At 39.0% G+C, this 22716-nt stretch overlaps 1 protein-coding gene across 5 annotated transcripts in view; it reads right to left on the reverse strand.

Moving 5' to 3' along the window:
* Amot (angiomotin) overlaps nt 1–22716 on the reverse strand; it is a 67718-nt gene that overhangs the window by 16765 nt on the left and 28237 nt on the right. For all 5 annotated transcript variants that reach the window (XM_058571661.1, XM_046420844.2, XM_046420845.1 and 2 more), the window contains 4 exons: nt 20545–20689; nt 19529–19621; nt 12915–13060; nt 559–708 (listed from right to left, as the gene is read on the reverse strand). In XM_058571661.1, the coding sequence (XP_058427644.1) occupies nt 559–708; nt 12915–13060; nt 19529–19621; nt 20545–20689 (534 nt within the window). The remainder of the gene's footprint in view (nt 1–558; nt 709–12914; nt 13061–19528; nt 19622–20544; nt 20690–22716) is intronic.

Consider the following 22716-nt stretch of genomic DNA (forward strand, 5'->3'; position numbering starts at 1 on the left):
TATAGTAGTTTCACTTCTTACAGGGCCTACTGTTTTGGTTCCTATGAAAAATAAAAGGTGCAAGATCATAAGAAGCATTAAGAATTTTGCTGGAGCCAGGCACGGTGGCTCATCCATGCAATCCCAGAGACTTGGGAGGCTGAGACAGAAGGATCACAAGCCTGAGGCCAACTTCAGCAACTTAGTGAGGACCTCAACAATTTAGCAAGTCCCTGCCCCAAAATTAAAAAAAAAAAAAATGAGAAGGTCTGAGGATGAAGCCCAGTGGAAAAGCACTTAAGTAGCATGCATGGGGTCCTGGATTCAATCCCTACTACTGGAGATGGTGGGGGATTGCTGGAATAGGAATAGGAAGCTAAGGAAGCAGGCATTCTATTTATAATGGGGAGGTAGCCTTCAGCGAGGTATGTGGGGCAAAAAACGTAAAGATGAGCAAATATTTGCTTTTTTGTTCATGCCAAATGCCAACTGAAAAATAACCACAAATCATCTATTTCCTTCTCCCTTTCTCCCTTTTCCCTCTCCCCCTGCACCCCATCTTTATTAGATTCTTCATACCTGCTGAATTCGGAGGGATTCCAGTTCCCTTTCCAGTCGTGTCCGGAGTCGGTGCTCCAGCTGCTCACGTTTCTCACATGCTGCCTGGAGCTGTACAAGGGCCTGCTGCATCTTCTCCACTTTATCTACATACACTTGCTTCTTTTTCAGCTGGAAATCCCAGATGGGGAGATTTGCAAGATGGAAGTAAAGAAGGCAACAAAGTCAGTTATGCAGATCCCTGCAGTGTTTAGCTCCCTTCCTGTCCTAGAATCCAGCTCTAAAAAGAAACGAATGATAAAGTCCTTTGTGATGTGCAGCAGGCTGATTTATATTTCTCATACAGAGAATACAAAAAGGGAATGGAATCAGGAGCCCCTCTTTAATCTCCTTCTCCTTCCCCATCTCTATGTCTTCCCTAAGTCTACTCCCTTAAGTACAGCATGTCTTGGCAAGTTTTTCAGGTACCCACTTAATGGATGTTCTTGCCTCTGCTCTTCTTCTTCACTCTCAACCAGAATGTTCTTGAGGAAGGTATAGCTTATTTTAGTTGTTAGTGTAAAGAAGTGCTAAAAAGGGAGTAGGGGGACTCTTTGGGAAGAAAGGTTTAATTTGGTATGAAAAGGAAACCCATCTCATTGTATACTGCTGTTCCATTTCTAGGTAAGAAAGTCTGCAACTATAAGGAGGCCAGAATTATCTTTTTGAAGTCTGTCTCTGATAAGTTCTCAATATAAGTTATCATCATCACTTTCCTAGAAAGTTTCTTCTGCTTCTCAAAAGGAAGCTACGAACCAATGGTTCAAGTTTTTAGTATCCCCATTGACCAGGACTACTCATTCTTTATTAAAGACCAAGATTATTTGAGATTTCTATCTCATGAGCCTGAATTGATGACTCTGTACTATAGCCTCTCAACTTTTTATTCTGGGACCTTCAAAGATTCCTAAAGATTCAAATCAATCAATCAAACTATGCCCAAGTCAAACACAGTTCTTCATTTTTGCAAGCCTATATTTCATATACAAAAGTAAAAGTAGAAACAAACTGGGAATAATAAAGTGAATTATTTGTACCCATGTAACTCATAAGTCAAATCATGGCTCCACAGGAATGAAGGAATGAGGAGGGCCTCACAGTTCTTTAAAAAGAACTCGACACCCAAGAAGATAGAGGAAAGAACAGCTTTGCCACCTTGTTTGCATAAGAACAGATTACACTTCTCAGAATACCTTTGTGATACCCCTCAATGCTAATAAATCAACTAGTAGACTCTTTCTAAAGAGGAAATTCTTCCAAGTGGGGCATCTCTGTCACCACTCTCATGGAAGCTAAAGTTAGGGAGATAGACCGTCACTGTTAAGACTTCAGTTGAAAATGTTATCAATAACCTGAATTAAATTCAGGAATTTAATTCTGACTTTTCAACAAGTTCCCCCAAGCCCTTGAGCTACCTAGGTAGATAATTGCAATGTAAGAAATTACCCACCCAACCAGCATTACCCGTGTCCATTTAGCTGGGGCCAAGGCAAAGGACCAATCTGAATCCCCCACTGCAGAGACCAGACAACTCCTTTGTGGTCATGATTCCAAACTGCCACTCCCTAGAATTTCCATTCAGACAATATTGATGTGGACTGGTGAGGACATGCTCCTTGTGTTATACCTGTCCCTTCCCCAAATTTAGAATTGCTGAACTTTCTGCAGGTGAAAAGAAACTTATCTTATATTTTCCTACCAGACCTGTGCTATGCTTTGCCCAGGTAACTGGAAAACAAAATTAATTTATTTTCCAGACTTTCTTGACATTCCCTTTGATTCTAGGCCTTGTTAAATCTAATCTTATAAACCAGTTGAAACAAATTCTAAGCCTAGATATTTTTTTATCCATTAGATTTTTTCCTAGGAAATAAAATAAACAAAATCATCATGCTCTTTCTCTCAGTAAGTTTAAACTTTTCTTTCTTGGGATACGTGACTACTTGTAACAACATTGACCAGGGCAACCAAAATTTTAAGGTCATGGATGCCTCTGCCTTCCTATTTGCTAAGCTTTGAATAATTGGACAGCAGGAAACATTCTCTATCCTTCACCTTTGGGGTTCTATAATCCTCGCGAGCTATTTAAAGTTGAATGCATTTATTTGTGAATCACTCTGAAAACCCTAAGGGAGCAGTGCAACATTAATGTGAAGAATGTTAACCATAATTATGAAGGCTTACAGCAGTTATACTTAAAGGCAATTAAACTTAGATAGCATGCAGTTCTTGCCTTGATGGCAAAGTACTGCAATGTAAGCTAAGAAAACTGAAAAACAAGCAATCTAGAGCCATGTGGATTTCTCATGTTCTTCCTTTCTTGAAAAAGGAAACCTAAATATTGTAACAAAAAAAAACCTTAATAAGAGAAGTCACTGAGCCAACCACATGGAAGGGTAAATCAATTAAGGCCCAGGGAGTTCTCTGAGTGCCCTGAAGATGGTCATGCAGGTCAGACAAATTCCATAGAACAGGCTAAGAAAAATCCCATTACAGTTTACCACTGGGATTATTCTTCACAAGGTACCAGGACCATTGTTACCAGCATAATTCTTACACCTCCTCTTTAGAAAAAGAAAAAGTATAGCTCACCCAAAAACTCCATGATCACCTCAGAAATACTTAATGCCTAGATATGTCAGGATAGAAAAGGACAATTCTATCTGGGTGTAATGGTGCATGCCTGTAATCCCAGCAGCTCAGGAGGCTGAGGCAGGAGAATTACAGGTTTGATACCAGCCTCAGCAACTTAGTGAGACTATAAGCATCCTAGTAAGATTCTACCTCAAAAATAAATTAAAAGGGCTGGGGATGTGGCTTACTGGTTAGGCACCCTTGGGTTCAATCTGTGGAACCAAAAAAAAAAAACAAAACAAAAAAGGACAACTCTTAGATTTACCAATGCAAGACCTTATAGATATATCCAACAAAGATCTATACTGTTTAACTCCGCTGCTATCCTCAACAACTTAGTGAGGCCCTAAGCAACTTAGCAAGACCCTGTCTAAATAAAATATAAAAAAGGCCTGGGGATGTGGCTCAGTGGTTAAGTGTCCCTGAGTTCAATCCCCGGTACCAAAAAGTAAATAAAATAATACACACACACACACACACCATATTCTTTCCAAAATAGCATTATGTGGGAGAAATACTTCCACTTCATGACAAAGAAAGTATTTAACTGTGGTCCATATAGACATACATAACAAAAATTTCTATTTGACAGCACAATGAAAGGAAAAGGTAACAAGGTGGCTCTCAGGTGACTTGGATTCTAGTCTTAGTTCTGCAATTAACAAAACTTGCTTCCCTGTTCTCAGCTTCAGAGTATCCACTTGTTAAAAGGAATGTAGGGGGTTTCAGGAGTCAGCAAACCAAAACAGCAAGCCAATTGAAGCTCTGGAGAATTGTAGGTTCCATACCAGCAAAATGAGTTACATTTTGTTGATGGCTGTCTTCCAGGAACAATGGCTGAACTGAGCAGTTGCAATTGAACAGAAACTGCATGGTCCATTAAATTGAAACTATTTACTATCTAGTTCTTTACAGAAAAATTTGCCACTTCCTAGAAAGGTTTTCAAACTGTATTTCAGAGTTTTAGTGTTTTGCTGAGGTGCTTAAGGGGCTACCATGGCAGATGGGTTGCATTCACTGGCTCCTCTATTATGTGTTGTATGTATTAGGTATTAGGGTTCTACCAACTTCATTTGAAAAGGACTGCCACAGCTGTGTGTGTATTCATGTTGATTCTTCTTGTGTGTTATCTGTCTTCCCTAGCGAATGGTCTTCCTACCTTACCTCGCTTCATCATCTTTTCATAATTGATACATCAGTATGGTTCCCAAATAACTTTTGCTGTTTCACCCCTCACTGCTTTGGGACATAACATTCTCTCCTTCAACCCCATGAGGTTTCAAGAAGTTAAAAAAAATAAAAATAAAACATAGCTTGATGAAGCATTATGAGGAATGGTGATGATCTCTGTTCAAACTATTGTCATCATACTTTCCCTGTAAGCATTTCTCAATAACACTTTCTCTCTCTCTCTCTCAAACACACACACACACACACACACACACACACAGGGTTACACAGATAATTCAACCCTCTAAAGGTCTTTGAACTCCTAAATGTTTTGTGTATCTAGGAGTCCCTTTGACACCCTCAACACTTACCACTATCCAAGAGGACAAGGCAAAGAGCATCCTAGAATTCTGTATAAGAACATTCTTGGAGGTAAAAACATAAGTTGTGCTTTAGTGTGTGTGTGTGTGTGTGTGTGTGTGTGTGTGTGTACACACACAAGACTCAGACCGTGTAATATGTATACTCTCCATAGGATCTTAGATGATTGATTTTTCTGTCTTCAGTGTTCAAGGAAGTAAAGGTTCATGTGAAAATTCCCAAAGCCATGGTAATGGCTCAGGCCTTCATGTGGAAAATGAGTTTTCAAAACCACAGATCAGTCACTCTGGGTTTCTAATCAAGACTTGTAACCATGAGCCCCTAGGAAAATTCCAAGTAAATCCATCATTTCAACCAAATTCCCCCATGGATATTCAGTGAGTGGTGGAAATCATTCATCCATTCAATTTTTTTAACCAAATGCCAATTTTCAAAAACTTGTTAAAAAGACTCCCTTCCCTTCCTTTCCCTAAATCTATGTTCTCTAAATATGATTCCTCAAACTATTCTTACTCTTTGTCTTGATTTTTAGATCCACCTTCTCCCCCAACCCACTGGCCCTACTCTTACTGTACTTCAAAGATCCAATCTAAGATAGTTTACTTTTTGTGTCTCTATACCAATGATTCTCAACTAGGGGTTGAGAATTTGTATAGTAGACATGGTAGAATTTTAAGGCAGTAAGAACCTAGAGCATCAACAAAGGCATTTTAAATGGCCATACCAAAGCTGGAAATGGGATAGTGTGACAGTAGACTGGGTAATGAATGTCCCCATTTGCAGGGGACATTAAGCAATGTATGGAGACATTTATGGTGGCCATAGCCATTTATGGTTGCTACTCATGGATAAAAACCGGGAGTGTTGATAAATATCTTATAATACTAAATAGTCCCTGCCTCTCGCTATCATCAAAGATTTATCCAGTCCCAAATGTCATTAATGCCAAGGTTGAGAAAATTTGCTCAACACTTTAGCACTACAGGACAGCTCCTTTATACCACACTTTTAACAAGAGATTATATTCATACTTTAATGTTCTCATAGTGTCTTTAGTCACAGATCCCTACCTGACTGCAAGAAGTCTCACTGTGAAAATTTAACATGCCCTAGGACTGCTTTCAACTTTCCCCCAAATATTATCCTTTTGATGGTTCAGTCAACATCATCACTTTACCCATTTTCCAGTTTCAGAATCTTAGAATTATTATTCTTCCCACTTTCTTTGACCACCATATCCAACTATCACTATGTCTTAATTCTAATCAACATCTCTTTTATTCTCATTTCCATAGCCAATATGAATAATTTAAATCTTTATTTCACAACTAAATTATTACAATACCAACTTAACAGTTCTTTCAGTTGCTCTCCCCATCTATACACTCATGTTTTGCACATTCAGTCAATGCATCTTATATACAGGTGCTATAAAAGACTTCCAGAAGTAGGATATCATGGTACTATCTTATTTAAGAATAAAAGCAATTACTGTTAGCACTTCCATTCCATTAGTATTAGGTATTTCCAATATCCAAAGTAACTTTACACCACCTCCTATACTTTTTAGACCAAAGCTGTTCTTTCTCTTTTATTTCTCAAATTGCTTAATGCATTTTGATTCATTACCCAGTCTACTGTCACACTATCCCATTTCAAGCTTTGGTATGGCCATTTAAAATGCCTTTGTTGATGCTCTAGGTTCTTACTGCCTTAAAATCGTACCGTGTCTACTATACAAATTATCAAACCTTATATTAGTCTGATCATTTCCTTATTCTTCCTCACAAAATCACTAAACTCTCCAAGAGTTCTTTGAAATAATCTTTCCTGACCTTGATTGCTGCTTTTCATGAAAGCTTTTCATCATGAATATACTTTCAGTCATTTTAAAATATTTTATTCATGTGTGGATTCATTTATTCACCAGAAATTTACCTGATGTTTATTATGTATCAGTCCCTAGTCTACCTTTGAGAGCAAAAGTAATGTAGTGGGAAGTAAGACAAAGTCCCTGCTACATTGGAGATCAGTATACCTTCAATCATATATAAGGGCAGGTCCCTACCATTTCCCTTGATAGCTCTCTTCTAGTTCTAGTTCACTGGTCTACATTCTTGGTGACCAGATAATATTAAATAACTGTTATAGAAAAGAACAAAAATGAGCATAGTCTAGATTAGCCACAACACTGCAAATATACAAATAATAAACACACACCTTCACAAATGTATTTACTTTGCTTGGCCAAGTCAAGATAAGTGTTTTAAATCTTTCCTATTCAGAGATAAGTTTTCAAAAGGGAATCGTAAAAAAGGAGAAAGAGCAGCTGGAAGGCAACCTATTAAAGAATAAGGCAAATAGTCTTGAGCTCAATCAATCATATTTTTCCATCACACTTCTGTAATAATTTGAACCTGTTCCCAAGCATTTGGCAGATTCCTTAACCTGCTTCTGACTCAGGAAAATCTGATCCCTGCAATGAATACCACGTGATGACATCCCTTTCCTCCTTCCAACAACTGTGGGTGTCTTTCAAACTTATTTTTTAAAGGATAGCTATATACAAAATCATGTCTAGGGCTCCTAAAGAGAACCATTTGTCTCAGCCATTTCCAAAGAAGTGACTTAATCATTAACTCTATCATTTATTCACTGGTGGACAAAGAACAGGATTAAGTATCTTGAGTTTTCCCCTAGATTTATCGCTAACTGTATGGTCTAATCTGTTTGTACTTTAATTTCCTAATCTGCTGAAAGATAACACTTGCAAGGTTCCTAGAGATATAAAGTAAAATATCTGTAAATATTTTTAAAGATTAAAAAATACAGATGGGCAAGTAGAGGGGACAAACTATTAATACTAGTTGGATAAACACCCACATATACAAACACTCCATCTGAAGGGCAGTGAGGCTAATAACACAGAACTAAATCCAGTGCCTTCATTATGGCTGATTTGCCTCTTCCCTTCTACTGCCTAATATTTACAGTTTCACCAGCATAACTGTACTTTCTATGTTACTCCACGACAGCCTTTGGTGATTTTAGTTTGATCTGATTTAGTCTTACCCTGGAGCCTTTGGCTCCAAGTAAGTTTTTACACTTAAGCAATTTGGTAACACTACCCTGTTGTTAGTATGCTGCCTCTGTTCATTGCCAAGAGGCTGTGGTCCTCGGGTGGATATTAAAAGAATTGAAGAGCAAAATGCCACCTCTAAAAACTTGTTCTATGGGGAACAGAACTCATGTTATAAAGAAGACTAAAGAAAAATCCATAAGATTTCCAACTTGGGAATTTAAAAAGCCAGAATCATAAGACTGAAAGAATTGATCTCAGAGAGGTCACTCCATCTCTATTGAAGATGGGGACATGATTTCTTGCTTGCTTATTTGCTAGCGTATTAGATGAAGTCATACCTACTACAAAACAAATACACTGTCATAAATATGAGACGTGACATCCTTCGATGAAGTGCCCATCAAATAAATCCACGATTCATCAGCAGAACACCCTGGAAGATGCCAGGGTGATACAAACTTCATCTGAATCCTATCAATACTCTAAATGCACATAGAATTCACACCGGCAGAACTTCCATCCAAATCTATAAGCCATTATGACCACTTGTAAATTTTACCTTCACCAACAATATCCTATTGTTTGAAAATTATTTTTTAGCATTAGACGTATAAATGTCTATGCTTAAGACATGTTTCCCTATTGGGAAGAAGACTAGGTATGGTACTAATAGGTAAGTCCAGTAGCAGAAACTTATGCATCTTTAATACTCCCACTCCCCAAAAGGAGAGGAAAAACACATAAAGTAGAATGGGACCTAGAAATAAGGAAGAAATATCAGCCTTAAGAATGGTGGAAATGGAGTAAAACAAGATTAGGAAGTTTGGGAGAACAGGGTGGAATGGCAAAGGGCTCTGGAAAATGTTCTCAGTACTCCAGCAAGAGCTACTGATGGGATGATCAAATCATCCAGCAGCTACTGGATGAAAAGGTTAACACTTGGGCCCCTTCTTCCTGAATCTCTATGGCTTTCATTCTAGTGTAAATCCAAAGAACAAGGCTCACTAGATTTTTCTGCCAGCCCTCCCACATTCTGCTGTATCCTTTCCTGTGCACTCTCTGCTCAGTAACCACCCTCCCCCAGCATCTTCCCTCTTTGATCTTGCCAAGGCCTTTTTCCCACCATCCCCAAAACAATTACCCAAGCGATGGCTTCAATTCTGGATTCTCATAAGACAGCAGCCAGCCAGAAGCCTGGGCTGCCTTTAGCCTTGTGAGAGTATATGCCAGGCATCCGTTGAAACTCTCCAATGAGGTTAAATTGGTAGGGGGTGGGGAGACTCTCTTTGAATGAGAGAATACCGTGGTTGCTGTAGGACACAGAGCTCTTTTGACTTGGAGTTTAATGAGCCTCCACTTCAATAGGACCTACGTGTTCCGAAAGATAAGGGTGAAGACGGAAAGGCACCATTTACCTCGTTTGGCAGCCTGCTGTACAGACTGTAGAATGGTGTCAAGGCCTGGTCACAGTGATGCACCAAAAAACAGGTATATCCCCTCCCCAGCAAAATACCTCCCTGGGTATCAGCAGAGCTGCATCCATGAAAGAATCTACACTGAACTCTGAAGAGAATGGAAGTTGTGTTTCCAAGAGAAAGGTTCTCTGTGAGCCTGAGACCACATTTCTGTATAGGGCTCGGTGATTGCAGAGAACCCCAGGCAAGTGACTTAATGGGATTAGAAGGATGGAATGAATTTCAGGGAAGGCATCTAAATGTGGTCTTTCTAGAGAGGAAAACATAAATGAACACAAGGACCCTTGAACCACTGAAGTAGCTATAATCTTTCCCTGACCATCTTGATGCAATGAGAACTAGTTATCTGAGTGACCCTGAGCTTGGAAAGCTGAGAAAACATCCCTCACACAAAAGGCCTACTTTGAGAAATTTTCATGGACTGAAGACATTCTCACTGGAAGAACTTTGAAGGCCTAAGAAAAAAGGAGAATTTGTGGTTGCCATTTGTGAGCCATAACTAAGTTGTGTGTTTACACTGGATATAGGCAGATCATCTAGCATATCTTTCTGCCTCCAAACATGGCTTTTCTTGAGCCATCTCCATCAGACAGAGAGATAAGTCTTGTACTCATGAATACCTTTCTTGTTTTAGAAATGTTCACTGATATTTTGTACAGGAACCACAATGAAGAACCCTTACCAGTTCTGTTCCAGAATACATACCTTAAATACCTCCCTAATATTCCATAGCTGGAAATTTTAACTCATAATGACTGAGACCTAAAGGTGATTGAGTCACAGAACAAAAGCAATACTTTGCTTAGCAGTTCATACATTTGAGGATGATAGAAAGGAAAATTTTCCTTTGAATATATGGGAAACACAGGACAAACACCACCCAGGAGCAAATTCAGCTCTGATAGGCTGCTAGAACAAAGCAAAAACACAAGAACTAGTCTAATTTTCTGAAACATGATTTTGAAAGCTTAGAGATATGATCTGGCTTTGTTTTGGAAGATGTTATGTGGCCTCTGAGATTCCACTGGATAGAAACAGGGCTGTGAGCCTACTCTCCCAGTCAAAAGTTCCACCTCTTTTAGCAACAGCAACTCAGAATTCCCCAACAATTAGACTCTATAGGAAAGTACAAGTTGGATGAAGACTAAAAAATTAACAATAATTAATGGGCTCATTTGAGGTATCTAGCCATTAGACAACATTCACTCAATCCCAGCCAATATTTAGAACTTAATTAAATTGTAAAACTACATATTTTGGGGCAAGTCCCTGGAAAACTACTAGAAATCTTTGCAACAAATGCCCAGAAAAGCCTCAGAAGTCTGAAGCCAGATATATATTTCAGGCAACTGTTTCCGCGAGGGCTGCTCAGTGAGAACTACAGATGAACATCTTCTTCCTACACACATATTATTTCCATGATTAACAACCAGTTCCCACTGTATCCTCAAACAATGAAAACCAAGAAGGTTGCAGTATTTTGTTCATGTATCTCCAACTGGATGAGTACCCTTCCCAGAAGGGTAGCAATGCTGTATGTATGTGTGTATATATATATATATATATATATATATATATATATCTCATAATGTCAAAGCAGTTTGGACAAATTCTGATGGTAAAGTGGTAGAGGCCAGGGAGGGTACTGGAGAGGCAGGGATAGGGTTAATGGGTACAAGGCCATAATCAGATAGGAAAAATAAATTCTAATGGTCCTTCACACAGAGGGTGAGTACAGTTAACAATAATGTATTGTATTGGTCTCATAACAAGGAAATGCTATGGGATAAGCTAAGCATCCTGAGCCAATCAATACACAATGCATAAAATGGTTCAAAACATCACACTTTACCTCCATAAAGATATACTATTATCTGTCAATAAAAAGGTAATTTTAAAAAGATGCAGAGGTTACTAAATCTGAACAAGTATCCACATTTTCTTTTTGGGAGTTGAACCAAAAGATGATTCAGACAAGGAGAGAGGCAGCAGGGTCTATGGAAGGAAGAGTCATGAGATACCAGTTTTATTCCTGGCTCTACCCAAGACCTGCCATGTGATCATTAGCAAGCTACTTCTCAGCAGGTCTCTTAGTTTGTCCTTCTCTAAAAGAATACAGTCTTACTCTGGCCTGTAATTTTCTCTGGAAATCCCTTGCCAAAAAAAAACAAGAGGAAAGGGAATATATGAGGTGTACTGAGGGCCAAAGGGTGTGTTAAGCTCCTTACACACAGATATTTGGCAAATGCAAGACTTCCTCACTTTTCATGAAGCAACTTAGCATATTTCTGAGCATATATTATATACTGATGGAGAAAGAGTTCAACTTTATTTTATTTTATTTTATCCTGAAGTTAACACTTAATCAATCAGATTAAAGGATATAATGGATTAGATGGCATTACCTTCTGGTAAAGTATGAGCCCATATCCCAATTGCAGCAAGCATTTTAATACCCAAAAAGGAAAGCAGAGGAAATCTGTAAGTCAGGAGATCTCCAGTAACTAGAACCATTCTTACTGGGGGACAGGAAGCAAACAATGAATGAAGGCAGGAAAGATACCTCACATACAATAGCCAGAATGGTATTTGGTCCCTAACACTTTAATTTTGTATCAAGTTTATAAAGCTTCTAGCTTATTATAATGAAGGCATTTTCCACTTAAAACAACATAAATTTTAGAATAGAATTGAGATATAAAATTTGTTTAACTAAGTTACTCTTTAGCATCAATGTTCACTGAAATATATCCATTCCCATAAGCGCAAAGCATCTGGGAGTTAGTAGTACTTTAGTGCAATGTCAACTGACATTTAAGATTAATCAATGGACAATCCAGCAGCAAAGTTCCCTCTATTTGACATGAACAGTTTAGTGTCGCAGGCAAGTAACATTTCCATCAAGACTGATCAGATACATGAATTGTATGCGTTATAGTTTTGGGGATCCATCCTGATAGCTGACAGATTCACCCCCATCACATAACTATGTGCTAAAAACTAATCATTAAGCCACAGCAAAGATCATGGTCAGTACTCCTGACATAAATTTAGTCTTATCCTATCCCAGATTTCCCAAGGCGGCTACTTTTGCCAAACCAATGTGCTAAGTCCAAAAGGTACAGCCACAAAGATATATTTTTGACCTAAGAGGGGGACTTAGGACTAAGAGGGGACTTATTTCCCATTAAATGTGAATAGATGAGGACCATTCTAATTTCAAGATCCATGGAATGCTTTAAAATATCTGGAATCAATTTCTGGTTCTTCCAAAATAAAGCTTTAAAGCACTCTAATATATATCTCACAAGCAGGGTTGAGTATATAGAACTTGGAGTAGGAGGGCAGTTTGGTTATTATATAAATGAGTAAATAGAAATTGCCCCCTGACTCTAGTGATTTCCTATTCTGTAGAAAAAGGGGAACTTGCAATAAAGAAAAGAATTCAAAGTCCACTTACATCAGCACAACTATAACTAGAAGCAGCACATTCCTGTTGGAAGACTGCTCAAGCTACCACTAAGATAGAAGCCCAGTGTTCTTGTTTTGCCATTTCTCCCACCCTCAGGCTCACATGCTACCTGAGCAAAACATACCTCTTCTTCCAGCTTCACCACCTTGGCCTGGGCATTGCTCAGAGCCTGGTCTCGGATTTCAATATGTCGCCTTTGGTCCTCATTGGTAGAACGGGCAGTGGCCAGCTCTGCTTCCAGCTTCTCCTTCTCCCGCTGGCTTTCTTTATCTGTCAGGACATGAAATATCATGACTTCCATCCCAGAGTTGGCTCAAAGCCTTATATAAGCAAAATTGACAAACTGGACACATTACTTGACATGCTATTATTCTAGCACAGAGCTTCAAGAACCAGGGTACCCAAGATGTAGACTATAACACTGGCTCTATCACAAACTTTCTGTGTAAATTTAGAAAAGTCACCTAATGGTCTTTGTGCAGAAACAGTGAGAAAGTAGATATAAAATGTCATGAAAAATATGAAGCGTTATACAAAGAAGGATAAATACATACACATATATATCAGAAGAGAAAATTAGTCATCTTTTCAATTTTATTTCTTCAAAATTTTCTTTTTTGAGAGAGAGAGAGAGAGAATTTTAATATTTATTTTTTTAGTTTTCGGCAGACACAACATCTTTATTTGTATGTAGTGCTGAGGATCAAACCCAGGCCGCACGCATGCCAGGCGAGCACACTACCACTTGAGCCACATCCCCAGCCCTATTTCTTCAAAATTTTCTTGCACTGAAAAATGATCAATTGAGCCCAACAAAATTGTTCCCATTGTTTCCTCATCACAGTGTATCAAGTAGATCTTAAAATGATATTCCATAGCCAGGTATGGTGGTACATGGGTGTAATCCCAGCAGCTTGGGAGACTGAGGCAGGAGGATTGCAAGTTCAAAACCAGCTTCAGCAATTTAGCAAGGCCCTAAGCTACTCAGCAAGATCCTCTCTCTAAATAAAATACAAAAAAGGTCTGGGGATGTGGCTCAGTGGTTGAGTGTCCCTGGGTTAAGTCCCCAGTAGCAAAAAAAAAAAAAAAAACCAAAACTGATATTTCATAACACGGATAAAATCTCAATCCTACCCTTTACACACTAACATTTTTTCTAACTGAGATGAAGTTTATTTGACAACATGTCCTCTCCAGGGAACTCCTAATCCAAAATCATCCCTAACATAGCTCACTTTATCTCAGAATCTGCTTCTCTCGGGAAGTCAATGTCTTTAAACAGTAAGATAAAACTAGAAGCCATGCTATGCTCTTTCCCATTCTTTCTCCTGAAGCCTAGACTGGGTGTGGAGGGACTGTCAGAACCAACAGGGAAAAGTTAGAGGGAAAACATTGGGATCAGAAACATGAGGATCAGAGGAATACAGGCAGACATTTCACCCCCTAAAAATCCTCTACTTGAGACTCTCCCTTTCTGATAAATTAGCAGAATTAAGTCTACCTATCAGAGTTTGAAAGTTTAGATTTCTTTAAAAATAAGATGATATACCTGTGTATTTATAATATATAGACACACACACCATGTATATATATGTATATACATATATATGTGTGTGCATGGTATGTGTATGTATGTGTAGACACGATCTTTGACTTTAGAATGAAAGACTTTAAGATTATGGCTATTTTCACATAAATGGTTGGAAATAGGGACTACCATGCTAAGTGAAATAAACCAAACTCAGAAATTCATAGGTTGAATGTTTTCTCTCATATATAGAAGCCAGAGTAAAATAAAGAAAATGGGGCGGGAAGGATAGGATAACTAAAGAACCAATCAAATACAAATTAATAGATGAGTAAAAGGAGAGGAAGGAGAATGGGAGAGGGGAGGGAGGATAGGAGGGAAAAGCAGGAGCGAAAGGGGGGGATCAGGAACTGAAATTGGTTTCCAAGCATGTATATGTTTGTCAGGGTGAGCCCACTACTATGTATAACTATAAAGCTCTAACAAAAATAACATTGAAAAAAAGAATGAAAGAGTTTAGTGGACCCATCATGATCCTTTTGGCTTGGAGGATGAATACAAGTTAGCATTCTAATAAATTTATATAGGTTTATATGTAGTCTCTAAACAAAATCCATACTTTGGTCCATATATTATTCTTATCTCAATCTGCCTTCTTATATTGGATGTTCCTTGTTCTAGTACCCATAGCTGATCAGAACTACTTCAATATTCCCCTGGAATTTACTCTCACTGAATCTCAATGAGGTAATTCTTTTTTAAAAATTAATTTATTCAATGAAGTAATTCTTTTTTTTAAAGAGAGAGTGAGAGAGAGAGAGAAAGAATTTTTAATATTTATTTTTTAGTTTTCGGCGGACACAACATCTTTGTTTGTATGTGGTGCTGAGGATCAAACCCGGGCCGCACGCATGCCAGGCGAGCGAGCTACCGCTTGAGCCACATCCCCAGCCCAATGAAGTAATTCTTATTCCTCCCAATAATCAGTTAAAGATTCCATTGTTTGGTCCTAATTTTAGATGTCTTATTCAGACGGGCTCCTGAAAATGTCAATGCTATTTGTTCAATTGTTAGTCACATTCAGGAGCAGATTAGTATACATAATATGCAACAGGTAAACCACTAAAGAGTCTCATCAAGAAGGATAAGTGAAAGATATGAGAATTGAATGGGATAAAGAGTCACAGAAGTAGAGAAAATTTAAAAAACCCTAAGAATATTCTTTGCAAAACTGCCCAAATAAAATTGAATATCTGGCTGAAGTGGTATGCTTTTTTTCTGAGAATAAATAATCTGCCAAAATTTGTACCAGGGAATGATGTAACAAAATGAAATGGTGTTTATCTTGGTCATGCAAGGATGGTTCAATAAATATCTCAGTCCTGAAAGTGTTCTGAGAAGTTTAAACAGGACCAAGATTCTAGCCCTTACCATTCCTTAACTTTATTGACTTGAACATGTCAGTTAATCGAACTGTCAACCATGTCCTGATTTCCCTTCTCTTAAAACAGAATAACAGGACCTCAGGTCTCTGTTGTGGTATAAAAGGAACTTAGAAGTCACCACTCCATCCTAACAATAATCAAAAAGCTCAATAAACTGAAATATCAATAACTTTACTTAGATCCTTCAGAGAAGTGAATTCAAAGGGCAAACTCTTGTCAAAATTGGAGAGACAGACAGGTAGACACAGAGAATCACAAGTTGCCAGATTAGAATCACAGGATTAGAAACCTCTGGAGGAACCAGTAGAGATTTAGGAAAATCTGAACTATAATTGATGAATTGCTGGAGGCTCAGTGTGAACAAACCTGAGAGACAACTCCAGGGATGCAGTCATAATAGAACTTCTGTGCTTTTGTGAGCTCTTACCTCCAGGAGATTGACCAGGTCACAGTGAAGATCAGAGAAAAATCCTCTTGTTTTATCAGCAGAGTGAGGGGAAGCAACCATTATGAAATATGGCACAGTATTCTGTTTTTCTTAACCAGGCTTACCCTTGAGAGAAACAATTTAGCCTTGCCTAACCTACTGGATTTTTTTTTCCAGATTCAACAACCTAGGATAAGATAATACCCAACTCCAGCCTGTTCAAGCCTTCTGCATGAGAGAAGGAAATACCCAACTCTAACCTCTCTGGCCATCCTGCAACCTTCTTAGGGAGGGAACAACTAAGAAGCACTCATGAGGTTCACAATTCAGAGGTATAGGCCTACTAAAAGACTGATACCTAATAATAGGACTAGAGAACATTTACCTTCCCCCTCCAACTTACCACCACATCAGAGAGGTGTACTGCCCTCAGAACAATCTTATAAGGCAGGTGTTATTCAAGCATCTATTTACCACAGTTCCTCTTATACCATACAGCCTCTTATACCATGCAGCATGTCTGCCATTCAATAATGACAACAAAAATGACAAGACGTGTTAAAAGGGAAAAGAGTTTGAAAGTATCAAAACCAGAGCCAGATAGGCAAGAATACTAGAATTATAAGATCCTGAATTTAAAACAACTACGATTCATATGCTAAGGGTTCTAATGGAAAAAGTAGACAGAATGTAAGTAGACAGAATGTAAGAATAGATGAGTAATGTGAGTGTGAAAATTCTAAGAAAGAATAAAAATTCTAGAGATTAAAACAGAGATAACAATGCCATCTTATTTAACCTCATGATATTTGTTAAGGATCAAAAGAGATAAGTTTATTTAAATGAAACAAGCATCCAAAGGCAAAAAAGAAACACCAGAGGAACTTCTTCTTCTATAAAGATAATCATCATGATCTCATAATGAAAGGAAATCTGCAGTTTCAAAATATACCCTTTGCCAGGAACAATGGCACACGCCTGCAATCCCAGCAACTGAGGATGCTGAGGCAGGAAGATTGCAGGTTCAAAGCCAGCCCCAGCAACTTAGCAAGGCCCTAAGTAACTTAGCAAGACTGTCTCAAAATAAAAAATAAAAAGAGCTAGGGATGTGTCACCGTGATTAAGTGCCACTCGGTTCAAGTCCCAGTATATATATATATATGTCTTTCATTTTATATTTATATATATATATATATATATATATATATATATATATATATATATATAATGAAAGGCATATATATGTATATATGTTTTTCATTGAGATGTGACAGATGCATTATACTAGTTTTCAGGTTGAGAGGTTGACATTTGTCTGATCTACATTTCTGAATCTAGGATTATATTATAGTTACATAATGACATATACATAAACTACTTATGATATAAGTAGTTATGCATTTCTAGGTCCCTCTCCTCGTAACTAGAACAGACCTCTCACCAAAAACTCAAATAAGTAGTTGGATTTGGATTTGGAGGTTGAATATTCTCTTCTCAAGACTTTGAACCTTAAAAGAAACTTCCACAGGACAGCCTCACTCTACCTTCCCACTGTGACTTTACATACATCTGTGTGAGCAGATGTACCTTGGAAAGAAATGTACATTGGTTGCTTACCAGGTATTGTACTGACTTAATCCTCAGAACAACCATACAAGACAGGTATTATTCTCTTCTCTATTGTGCATATAAGGAAACAGAGATTTGGAGAGCATGACTAACTAGCACAAGGACCCACAATTGGTAAATAAGGAGTGGAGCTCTTATTTAAGCCCAAGTTATTCTATTCTTTCTACTATGCCGGACTGCCTTCTGGATTGAGTTGGTTTGAACTCTGGGATTGCTGGAGTGCACACCCCAGGGAGGCTTTTCAAAAGGCCTTTCTTTCTTTCTGCCATAGTTCCAACCATGCAGGGCCCTCTTGGTATCCAAAGGCAAAAGAAATAAAGGAGGCCAAGAGTCATGCTCTCTTCCCTGTCTAGTTCTAGAGCTATCTGACAGTTTTTCACCCTGCTGTTAAGGTAGTTTGATCTAGTAAATTATCACATTCTATAAAACTGTAGCAGAGCTCCTAGGACACCTGAAATACCATCTCTACACAGAGAGGAGTACGAACTATCAGATCCAGGGCAAGAATCTATACGTTTTGTTTTGTTTTGCTTTGTTCTGGGAGGCTGCCACCCTCTCTCTGTCACTGAACTAGCTTCCAGGGCAACTGTGACACCACAAAACCAACTTCACAACAATTCACACTGGGCATCAATGCCACCAGAAAAACGATATTCCTTGATCTAAGACTACTGACAAAGGAACAGGGGGCAGAAAGAAAAAGAGGAAGAAATACTCTGTTCTGAAGCCAGAGCACAACAGAGCAACCCAGGCAGGGAGGGGAACTTTGTAAGTGAAGATCAAACAAACTTGTAAAAGCTGACTGGAAGCTGCATAGAATGACTTGAAAGGGTCATTGGGAGGCCCAGCAAAGATGGAAGATTGACAAGTCCCTACCAAGCGCAAGTACAGCAGGGGCTGCACTGAGGTGGGCTGGGGAGGGGGGAAACCAAGTTTGGGCATCTGCAGAAATGAGGGCAGTTCATCTGTTTCCTCCCAGTTTACTCTCCCTGTGGACTCAATCTATTATGAAGTTTTTATTGCTGCCTTTATTATAGCAATTGGAAAGAATTAGGCATTGTGTAGCTGGGTGGAGTTCATTAGAGAACGATAAAGAAGAGGATTAATTCATCGTTAGGGTCCTAGGAGTATTTTCAGACAAAGGAAACACTATTCTAAGGAAGATGGAGTTCTGCCTGCCCTACACCCTTCAATTCTGCAACAGGAGTCACTAGTTCAGGCCATGGCCTCTAGCTACCCTTGCAAACTGTCAAAGTGTGATAGGATATGATACTAAGTGTTTAACTAAGGGAGTCCCAGCAGCAGGTTAGCTATTTCAGACACTAATCAATCTTTCATGTTAATACCATCCCTACCAGAGACAGCATATAGAACCTTCTAAGAACATCCCTTCAACATTAAGGGACCCCATGCTCATTGAGGTCCTCTCTTCAGCTAGCCATAACAATGGCAGGGATTCCAAGAAGTTCCTATGGTTTAATACAGAGGAAGCCATTTGATATGATTAGATGTTGTGTCAAGCTGACTTCTTGGCCTAGAAGGAATAGAATAGAATCTTCCAATTTCATGCTTCACCAGGAAAAAGAATCCCTAGATGACATTCGCTGTATCCTGGCTGTTCTTGAAAGCTAAGGAGAACCAGGCAACCATTTCACACACCTTGCTCCCATCCACCCACTCACACCGGCTTCTGAAGCTTTCAGACTTACTTTTTGCGAAGAGCTGAGAGATGGTTTTCCTGGTATCCTCGGATCCCTCATACTCCTTTTCCGCAAGTTGCTTGTTGGCTGTCTCTAGACGCTCTGGAATTTGGAGATAATCAACAGGGCCCCAAATATAAATTACCAAGCACATGTTGTTTGCCCTCTTAACTACTGACCTTCGGCAAAACAAGTTTGCATCTTCTCATCACGTAGTAGGAATGGATGACACGCACAGAGATTAACAAACAGGAATTCCAAAACAATAGCAGGGAAGAAGGGAATAAGGACTTAACTCTTTCACTCCTCATGACCTTTTGGTATAGATGTAGAATTGTACATTTCAATGAAATACTCCATCCTCAAATTTATAAAGATGACTTTCATTAACCAGAAAAAAAGAACATCACAGTTCTTGTGAAGTTCTCAAAATCATATAATGTTAAAGCTAGAAATGGCCCATGACAACATCTAGTTGAGTCCCTTGATTTTACAGATAACTGAAATCCAAAGACAGAAAATAACATCCCCAAGGGCAGCAGTTTTAAAGGTGTTGATGGTGATTTAAAGTAGAAACATTTGCCAGCATCTTCAATATCATCAGGTGAAGATAAAAATAAAAGAAAGGAGTGAGCCCCTAGCAAACAGCAAAGGGAATCACTATTTCAAGCTTGTACAGCCCAAAGACATACCTGTGCAAGACCTACAAAGGAAGAGAGGCTGTACCAATCGTAGGGGTGAGCTAGGTGGGTCTAGAATATCAGGAAGAATTGTTGCCCAATTAATTGACCGGAAGGCCAGTCAGATATTATCTCCCCACTAAGCAAGCTTGAGACCAAATACTTTTCCAGACACACACACACACACACACACCTTTAGCCTGGCAGAGTCTCTGCAACTTACCATTGACCACACCAAGAGGTTGGATGATCCTGAAGAGCTTGATCAGATCCTTGTCAGCCCTTCCCAGCATCACCTTGCAGCTGCCCCCACAAACACAAAAGTAGGCCCACCGGTTTGCTCACCTCTCAAATCCCTGTTGAAGTCATGCATCCTCCGAATCTCGCCCTCCAACTTGTTCCTCATGGCTTTCTCCAGAGCCTCTCTTTTGGAGGATGACTTCACTAGGTTCTCATATGCCTCTGAGACCCGCTGGATTTCTGTCTCCACCTTAACATAAAAAGCAAGAAAGGTGGTAATGATAAGAGGTTGATGGGGAAGATGGTCTGAAAACACATATGCAAAACCTCAGTGACAGTTTCTCCCAGATGGCCATGAGGCAATAAGAACACAGCCACAAGAGAAAATTTTCAAGGAAAACATTCCAAGTTCAATGGTAAGTTTGGTAAGTATATATTTCAAAAGACTTCCTGAGGTTATAAACAACATATGTATATATGACTTCTACCTTCATAAAAGGTGATAGGATAGAATGAACTTCATAAAAAGGGTTATAAATTTCAATTTCTGAATAAATATTTCCTTGATTTTGAAAATATTAATAATAAAGTATATAATATGAGGACATCTTAATTTCATAGCATATAAAGGGCTTTCACATGTTTACTTCAATTTATCCTGTTATCTACCTAGTGGAATAAACAGGCCCTAAAAATCTGAAACTTCAGTATTATTTTTAACAAACATTTAAGCAAGGGTCAAACAGTAATCAGAACTGGTTAAAGCACTGTGGTGTGTGAATATGAATGAGAACATTCTCTTTGTCCTCAAGGAGCTTCCAATCTAATCAAGTCAAAGAATATAGGGCAACATCCACTTTTAGGAAAAAGGTGGCACACTCTTTAATCCAAGAGACTCAGGAGGCTGGAGCAGGAGGATTACATGCTTGAGGTCAGCTTGAGCAACTTTGGTGAGACCCTGTACCAAAATAAAAAGGGCTAGGGATGTGGCCCAGTGGTAGATTGCTTGTCTGGCATGCACAAGGCCCTAGCACCAGAGAGAGAGGAGAAAAAGAGAAGTGCTATAAAATACAGAGAAGGAAGAAATAAATTATTCCTGGTGGGGGGAGGAGAACAATTTCAGGGAGTAGGTGGCATTTAGAGTCAGATCCTCAAAGCTGGGTCAGATTTCAATGGGCAGAGGTGAGGGGAAGGGTATTCTATTCTGAGTGAGCAAATGCATTCCCAGAATGACCAGTAGCCTCATTTGGCTGGACACTGTGGGGTACACAGAGGGAAGCTGGCAAGATATGGCTGTGAAGATAGATTGGAGTCAGATCATAAAAGGCTTTTAATGCCAGGCATTTGGACTTTATCCCATAGTCAGTGGGAAACCAGTACAGATTTTTGAACAGAAATTCATGATTAGAGTTGTATTTTATGACACCCCTGCAAATCTCGTAAAATGAAAGAAAAAAAGGAAAAAAAAAAGCCCACAAAGACAAAAGGTCTTGTCCTGAATCCACCAGAATCAGGAAGAAAACAAGAAATTAGACTCCAGAGTCTTTCTTTAACCAGGATAGCTCCACTGCACATGTAATAACCACAGAAATTATTTGCATATGATTTGTATAAGACAAATAAACCCCACGGCCTATTAGTCAATTTTCAAATTAAGTCTAATTCCTGAAACCATTCTGTGTTCCTTCTCAGTTTTCCACTAAACTCCTTAACAAAGCTCAGGGTGCTTTATGGGGAGAAATATCAGGGCCCCAGTGGGAGAGTGGGGAGAAAGGTAGGGCTACCAAACAACTCAATTCAACCTGCCCCCATCTCCAAAATCCTGCCTGAGACAGGACTGCCTACAAACAAATGAGGCTTATACCACTGAAAAGAGCAGACTTGAAAGTGCTTTTCTCCTTGCAGATGGCACCGAGATAGCAGCACAGAAGGTGAAAGCTGGTGAATGGCATTTAGAGACAAGATCTGTAAGGCCTGTGTCTGATGAAGCTTTTGCATGAAATTCAAGTGCTGGATACAGAAAATAAACATTTCCATTTGAAAGACCAGGCTTGGTACTGGCCTGCTCTGGACAGTCTGGAGGGAGGGAGGGAGGCTTCCAGGTTCTCACAGTATGCAACACTTGGAAGGCATTGGTAACTTCACTCAAGGTGTTTAGACTGCTGTTGCTGGTTCTGGTACTAATCCCTCCCCCAAGCCCTGTGGAGATATTGTACTCTTCATGCATTAATCATCTTTTCATTGCTGTGACCAAAATACCCCCAAAAGGCAACTTAG

This window comes from Marmota monax, unplaced genomic scaffold (genome assembly GCF_021218885.2).
Source record: "Marmota monax isolate L192 unplaced genomic scaffold, Marmota_monax_Labrador192_F-V1.1 WCK01_AAM20220418_F8-fsc00050, whole genome shotgun sequence".
Taxonomy (NCBI): domain Eukaryota; kingdom Metazoa; phylum Chordata; class Mammalia; order Rodentia; family Sciuridae; genus Marmota; species Marmota monax.